At 38.4% G+C, this 8,356-nt stretch overlaps 1 protein-coding gene across 1 annotated transcript in view; it reads left to right on the plus strand.

Annotated features, from left to right (window-relative positions):
- The first annotated feature begins 231 nt into the window (after nucleotides 1–231).
- Nucleotides 232–8,356, plus strand: part of mpped2a (metallophosphoesterase domain containing 2a) — a 59,426-nt gene continuing 51,301 nt past the window's right edge. The window contains exons 1-2 of the mRNA XM_081348555.1: nucleotides 232–623; nucleotides 2,930–3,190. Coding sequence (XP_081204681.1) covers nucleotides 3,063–3,190 — 128 coding nt within the window. The 5' untranslated portion in view covers nucleotides 232–623; nucleotides 2,930–3,062. The remainder of the gene's footprint in view (nucleotides 624–2,929; nucleotides 3,191–8,356) is intronic.

Here is an 8,356-nt window from a genome sequence, read left to right on the forward strand (position 1 = left end):
TACAAAATAAATGAAATTAAGACCCTTTTCAGTAAGTCATAGACTAAAAACTTTGCAAACATCACTTGATTTTGACAGAAACAAAGACCCCGACCCACGGCTCTACCACACAGTGTAAAGCAAATCATAGTGTCTTCTTTAAAATGAAAACTAAATTAGCACTTCCTCAAGGTCCTCTCAGGTTTGCTTAAAACACTGCAATAAAATGTAACCCTCAAAACAAAGGACGCTGCAGAAAGACGCGAAAATAAGCAGCAGAAGAGGGTCTCTCCTCTCCACGTGTGAACGCATATCATGGCAGACTCTTTTGAGGGAGGGGAGGAGTAACCACACACACATACATACTCGCTCCGCCATGCTAGTACGGAGGCTATGCTCTCGTCGCTGCTCTCTGACCCCAGTGGCAGTCCTTTCTTCCTCCACTGCGGTCTAGACTCACTCCCCCTCTCCGCCTGTCAGAGCGAGGCTCGCCGCCTGCCTGCGCTGCTTTTCCCGCGTGTCTCCGTCAGCTCGCCGGAGGGTCTCCAAGGGTCGAGGGTCCTGCCCCTGCCCGGCTCCGAGTGCCACCTCTTCGGCTACCGACATCTGCATTCCCCGGCGTGCATGGAGCAACATCTTTAGAGGTGGGCGAGAGAGAAAGAGACGCTTTCAGCCTCTTCTTGTGTGTTATGCAGCTTGTAAATGTACGCTTAGACAGGGAGCGAGAAAAAAAAAAAAAGACACAAAAGGGTTAGAGGTGGCTTGTCATTGAGCGGCGGTGTCAGCGCGGCCACTCACCCGGGGAACGATCACCCTCCGCGGCGAGTGTGTTAGACACATTTACACACGAGTTTGCGTGTTTTCACTCGAAATGTCGGAGATATTGTAGTCGGGGTGATGTAGGTTCAACTTGATCTCTTTTGCTCTCTCTCTCTAAAGAGTGTAGCCTGCACTTGAGACATGATTTCCAACCTTTATTTTGATCGTTCCCTCGCATTGTTCAGCCGGAAGCAGTAGAGTTGAGCGCAAATAAATATCACGCGCGTATGTAGACGTTATTTATTAAACGCAACGGCAGGTTTTTACGCAGCTAGGCTAGTGGTTGCTAGCTAGCTGAGGTGAGGAAAGCGATTTTTTTTTTTTTTTTGCATAATATGTGGAGTAATGAGGATGATTATAGTTTTATGCAAAATTGGGCATTTTCAAAAACCTTTTTTTTTTTTTTTTTTACATGAAACAAATTGGTATATTACCCGTGGAGTTATTTGTAAATTGGTGTAAAATATTAAAATAACTTAATTACATATGTACGTGACAGGGAAATACTGTATTCCATACTAAGTTTATAGCATACCGTATAATGTAGCCTATATGATAGTACTTATTATGAACTTATTTCTAATTATTTTGTCATTTGTACTATGCCATTTGTACAGTACTGTAGATGTAATTACAGTAAACACAATTAACTACAGTCTGTTACAGTTGAATGAAAAAGTGAAATATTTAGGCTTTTTGTAATAATAATATGTAGTAAAGCTACAGAAATATTGAACAGAGGACAGGAAAACAAGACTCATAAATTATACAAGACGCATAAATAATTCATAAATTAAAAAAAGAACAAAATACATCATTCAGAATTCATTTGCATCACATATTAACAGTTAAATGCCTTCAGTCCTTTACATATTTAAAAATTTTATATTTAGTAGAATAATGTGAATGTGATTTTTGCACTTGCCTGGCTGGTACAGATAACACGGAGAGACCAGCATCACTTTTAACTCATTTCTTTAGGATGTGAGATAATGGGTTGCCTCATTAAGAGTAAGGTGTCAAAGCTAATCTTGTGCAGTAAACCAGTAGGCTATTTCATAAGAAAACTCCAAAACATTCTCTGTGGCAGGTGTTACTTAGCAAATTCAGTGATTATTACTGCTTTTATGTATGCAGTAAAATAATGAATCTCTGTATTTTCCTATATATATATACAGTATATAAATAGGCAATATATATATTTTTTTTTCAAAGAATAAAATACAAACTGACAGCATTGTACTACAGTTTTTTAAAGTAAACATGTTTACACATCATTTTGAGTAAGTGAATGAAAGTAGTTTTGAGAGGGTTGGATGGAGTAGTTCAGGGGTTGGTCATGGTTAACTGGCCCTCCATATGGCTAAAGAGCTGGAGATGTGAACTGCTCACCTTTCTGTTTCTCAGCGTTTTCTTTTGTTTTGGTCTCAACACTTTTGCTCTATTTAATTGATTTGTTTTGGATCATAAACACTGTAAGATTCATCTGTCATTAGACATTATGTTTAGGTTTTGGTCAAGTTTATAACTGCACACATGTTGAGTTTGGATGAGTTCAACTTGATGAGTGATCATGAATTTTTAATTTGTGTGTTTGTTTTTAATAATAAGAGTGACATCATTACAGCATAACATTATTTCAGTTGTTTTATCATAAGTTTATAGTGGAAATATTATGAAAAATATCATAAACTATAATTAGAAATGAGATGTTTCCCTGAAAACAGATATTTAAGCAGATGTATTCTAAAAAATAGAATTGATATCCACTGTTATGAAATGTTTTCTTGTGTAACCTAAATGTGTGTTGCATGTGGTAACATCGGTTTTATTCAAGTCAAAAATATGACCCGACAACACCAACACCAACAAAAGTGATTTTTCAGGTAGAAAAAGCTGTTTAATGTAACAAATGCACAGTGTAGGTATTATAACATTTATTTGAGAAGTAAGTAATCCACATGTAAAGAATATAAAACACTTAAAAAATCTTGCACATAATTAAAATTTTGTAGTTATTTGCTCATTTCCATGTTGGTCCTTGTTTTAAATTTTATTTTATTTTTTCTGTATTGCTCATACAGCAAATAATTTCACATCATAATCTTTTTCTGTTGCTCTTTCTTTACAGATAGTATCTTGTCCTCCTCATCGGCACTATCAAGGGTTCTTTTCCGTGTTTAAGTGGTGGTTCTGAAGGATGCTGACTGCGTGGGTCGCTCCAGGGTCCTGGTGAAGTGTCTCATGTGTGACGTGGAGAAAGAATGGCCCACGGAATGCCGTCACAAGGCAAAGTGACCATCTCGGTGGACGAGTACAGCTCCAACCCCACGCAGGCCTTCACCCACTACAACATTAACCAGAGCCGCTTTCAACCGCCACACGTGCATATGTGAGTAACAAGGGACAATGGCGCAGAAATGCAGATTTTCTTTATACATTCTCTTCATGTTTTTGATTCAATTTAGTTTTGTGCTCACTTTGAAATGAAAAAATTGTTTTCCTAATCTGTCAGGCTCGCAGTATCGCACTAGCCTTATATGTCTAACATGGTGTTTGGTCCTGAATAAGCAAACTTTGTAATCGGTTTGGACTGCATCAGACACAAGATATCTTTAATAGCATAATGGTCTACTAGGGTCAGACAGAAATAGATAGTTACTATTACAATTTTCAGGCTCTTGGTTTTAATATTGGCTTCAGCTGTGGCACAGTATTACATATTTCAGGTGAAACGTACACCGAATGCTTTGTCAAATGCATTTTCATGCACTGCATTGTGTGCAATTTAAAACCAGATTGTTCACTCCACGTGTAGTGGTTTGTGGTTTGGAGGAAAAAGTCTGACATGCTGTTCGAGCATTATTCACATTCATGGTAGCATATTCATTCATCTCGGTTTTGGCTAACTCTTCTAGACTATTGAATATGGTGTTGTTTGCAAAGCTTTTACATTACTCCAGTTCTCATTGTCTGTTTGATGGGACAATAACTTGGCAGAATCCATTCAGCCAAAGTATAACCGAGCCGTTTTAATACAGCAAGTGTTTTTGAGCTGTAACATGATGAAGATTAAAAAGGCTGCATCATTATTTAAAGCCACTGGTGTTTGCATCACCCGTAGTGTAATGTCCTCAATGCAGGCTGTGTTTCCTTTCTAGTAGCAGTCCGCTCGTCCACTGCTTTCTCCTTAATCACCTCATTGCTTATAGAGCAGTGTGTTCTGGGAAAGCAAAGGCTTGTTTAGATTGGGGAGATAATGATCGTGTTTACCAGAGGCTTGCGTTGCTGAACATAAACACACACAACTGCACATTCGCTTGAAGAAACGGGGGGCGATTAGTAAAGGCCCTTTTTCATCATGTTTTGGGTTTCTAGTCAACTTGCACTTTGACTTGCTTTGCTTTAAAGTCCGGAAGTTGCAACCGACTTTACTTCAGTGTTGTTGTGGCGTATTTCCAAGTGAAACGGAATATTGAATAGAGGGCAGGGTTTTACTTCATCCCTCGCTCATAGCAGACTGATGGTTGGAACTTGGAGGGGAGTGGTTAAGGGTATTCAAGCCAAGCCGTCAAACTGACATCATCAGAGAAGGAACGCCATTGAAGAGCGGAAGCAAATTTTCAGATTTTGATTCAAGATTACCACGACAAACACATTTTTCTGTGTGTTAACTTGCACGGATTAATTGTTCACCACAAGACTGGTAATGTGCGCTAACAAAGTAAATGGGGTCAATTTTGATTTCATGACGACTTTAAAGAGCTTCTTCAACCTGATCTGGCCCTTAATGTCAGCATGAAATGGAAATGTACCCTCGTTGTTTATTAAATGCCTGTTATAGATCTTGTTGTGAACAATTTATCAACGTGTTTTTTTGTTTTGGGGGGCTTTTAATGAATAATCAAAATATAATAACTGGACCTTCCAGTGAAATTGACAGATTTCTCTGGTTACGTATGCCAGACTTCTTCAGTGATTTAGTCCAGTCTAGTCTCGTCTAGTTAATTTAAATGTTGCGAGACCTGAAGAAAATGTTTATAATTTTTTTTTTTTAACAATGTGAAATGGCATTTCGCAACCCATACCTTCTGTAACATGAAATATTTCTTAGTAAAAGGATATTAAATGTAGGACGGGATTTGGCTTTATCCATTGGGAGTTTTTTGTGGCAATTTCATAGTTTGCTGTAAATTTTAGAAGACTAGCTAATTGGTTGAAACTTAAGCGGACTTGCTGGCGTCAGCTTAAAAGGAAAGCTGCTTCAGAGAAAGATTACAAAGTCAAAATTTTTTTTTCTTGTGGAATGTATAGATGAATCAGACCAAAAACATGTTTTAAGAAATAGGCCCAGTTTTGATTTCATGTTGACTTCATTCATGCAGCCCTTGAGTAGGTGGTTTAGCAAGGAATTTCGTGACGTACACATTAGACGGTGTGTGTTCAGATGATCGTGGCCATGACCCAGTTCTGTACATGGCCCCTGCACATCGACAGCAATTACCCTCGTTAAGGACTCACAGAGGGACTTCAGAAGAGACGTTTTTCCTCTGTGCAGTATTCCGGCTGAGAACGAGCACGTTCGTCTGTTTTGCTTCCCTCCTCGTTCTTCTGCGCGCCCTTTTTTCCCCCTTACGTGGAGCAAATTCATAGCACCAGAAAGCATATGCTCCGGTGCTAATCATGTCACGTCGACTAGTGGAGCTTGTGTGATTTCGGGTGACTTAATTGAAAGGAAAGAAAAGGAAATGCTGTGCACATCATTTAACAATGTCTAAAGCTGACATGGTTTCTGTTGATTTTTTTTTTTTTACAATATTTTTTTGAAAGGCAGCAATCGATCCTCTAATCCACAGATTTCTACTCTTAGTTTTGCTTGAATTGCTTATTAAGCTAATATTACATTTTTGTGTAGATAATTCCAGCCTGTTATTTAGTTTAGAAACTTTATACTTAAGACATTTAAGATTTGAAAATTGAATACTTTAACGCAATGTTTAGCATTGAAATGTAAAATACTGAATTGGATTTGATCTTTTTTTCTTGAGTTTATTTCTTTCTTGCATCCATTTAACCACATAGCACTGAAAAGTTAACATTGCGTCATGTTTATTCACAATTACAAATATCGGATGCAGCATTTGCGCAAAACCAAATATTAAATCCTAAACTTACCTAAAGCTTTGACTAGTTTTTAGCTGCCTTTGTAAGCATTGCTGTTTCCATCTGGGAATGTAAATCCAGTTATACATTTGTCTTTATTGTCTTCCCTTCGTTCTTTTTTTACTTGTTCCCTCTCTTTCTTGTTCTCTTCCTCTCTTCTTTGTGATTGAAATCGGTTGTTCACCTGCTCCGTCATTACCCCTCCTCCCCACATCCACCTTCCACCTGAAATTGGTTGTTGCTTTTTTTCTGTTTAACCCGATCTAACAGAAATAACCGAGCACGAGCCGGCAGCTCCTGCGCCTTTATTACCCCGGCCCTCTTTAATAGGAGTGTAATTGATCTTTGGCTCCGTTGCCCTGCTCTTTAATGTGCACATGTTCAGGCCTGAACGGATGCCAGCTTAAAAATACTTGGCTGTTCAATACAGAGTAGATTGATGATGAAATAACAAAGAGAAGATGTGAAAATACAATAGTCCTGTTTTCGATAGATTCATCAGTGGGATATTGCTTAGTTCACCTGAGCTGTGAATGGGAATGTGCAGTTTGAATTGAATGTGATATTAAAAAATAAGTTTTTCCATCCAGCATGTCCAATGTCTGATTCACAAGCAAATGATTCTTTTTAGTGAAAAAAAGTATAATGCAAACCAGTGTTTTGTGATTCACGAGCAAATGACTTGTGTGCTGACTCTTTTAATAAATCGTTCAAACAGTTACTGATTGGAATCAGTGTGTTAGACTGTTTTGCAAATTTAGTGTAGGTTTGTGAATTAAATCACTGTCATTACTTGATTGTTATATGGAAATGTGTAGTTAAAGATAAACATTTGCTACAGTTTAAAAAAAATCTATTTTTATTAATCTGGAGGAATTCTGGAGGAAAAAATGCAATGTTGTGAAGTTCGTTTGATACTTTAAGTCAGCAAGAGCAAAATACCCCTATCTTTTCCCCTCTTTTTCATTGTGCCGCTGATCGGTTTCCCTTAGCCTTGTAAATTCGCCAACCTATGAATAATTAAAATGTTCATAAAAGTGCGAAGCGTTTAAGATTTTCAACTCGACGTTCATTTCATCCCAGCCACAGGGAAGAAGAAGAGTGGATTCATATCGTGTTAAATGAATGCTGCACGCTTTCCTCGTTTTGTACCCGCTTTGAATTCAGTGTTGTTTGAATTACATCATTTATTTTTCTTGATGTTGGATGTTGCTTTATGATGTCTGTTTCTCTTTTCATTTGAAAAAGTCTTTGCTTTTTTCTCGTTGAAGAAAGGCATGCAGTAAATTCCTCTCTTTTTCCGAGGATATGGTGACTAGGCGTGTGAATGCATCGACATGCTGCGTGCAAGCAGTTTTTACCGCACCTGTCTTTATAGATTTATGTTAGGGACGTTTACGTTCTCTTCCTGAAGCACATGAGTGACAAACGACAGGAATCGAGTGCAGTCCATACGCTCGTGTGCGCATCCGTGTGTGGAGCGTGTAATGGAAGTGCACGGGATTGAAAATATCGGAACTAGCGGGGCTTTGTGTGGACTGTAATTGCAGTAAGCACTCTGGCAGGCCTCCGTAATGCAGATGTCCCGCAGAATTAAATCAGAGCTCTCTCTCTCTCGTTCCATCGGTTTCTTTGAAAAAGGCCTGAACTCTTTCTGTCAGGGGGATCTGTTTTAGCTTGTGTGTGTGTGGGAGGGTCACTCAGGACTTCTCCAGGCCCTTGAAATAAGAGAACCCTTGATTAAACCCACAGCTTCTGTCCGCTGAGGCAGCCACTGCACAAGGTCATGGGGGTCAAGTGACAATTGACATTGGGCAGGTCTGGGACCTGTACGGTTTAAGTTTTTTTTTTTTTTTTTTTTTTTTTTTTGTGTGTGTGTGTAATTCCAGCACAGGCGACCATGCACTTCCCTTCCAGACATACAACGCTGGGGTCGGTACAGAGACAAAGAGAGGCTCCCGTTTATTTTTGCTAAATCGTTGGGCTGAAATGTCCCGCTCCTGTCGCAGATAAACAACGCTCCACTTGCTAGTTCTGCGTAGATGATTGATTGAGGTGGTAACACTTTACAATAAGGTTAATTAGTGTGTTAACTAACATGAACCAACAATGAGCAATACATTTGTTACTATTTTAGTTATTCTTTGTTTATGTGAGTTAATAAAAATCCAGCTGGTCATTGTTTGCTCATGTTAGTTCACTGTGCATTAACTAATGTTAACAAATACAACTTTTGATTTTAATAATGTTATAGTAAATGTTGAAATTAATATTAACCAAGATTAATAAATGCTGACAAAGTATTGTTAATTCTTAGTTCATGTTAACTAAGGTTGTTACCTAATTTTAACTAATGCACCTTATTGTAAAGTGTTACCGTTAAGATTAGACTGGC

Source organism: Scardinius erythrophthalmus, assembly GCF_964197995.2.
Source record: "Scardinius erythrophthalmus genome assembly, chromosome: 2".
NCBI lineage: Eukaryota > Metazoa > Chordata > Actinopteri > Cypriniformes > Leuciscidae > Scardinius > Scardinius erythrophthalmus.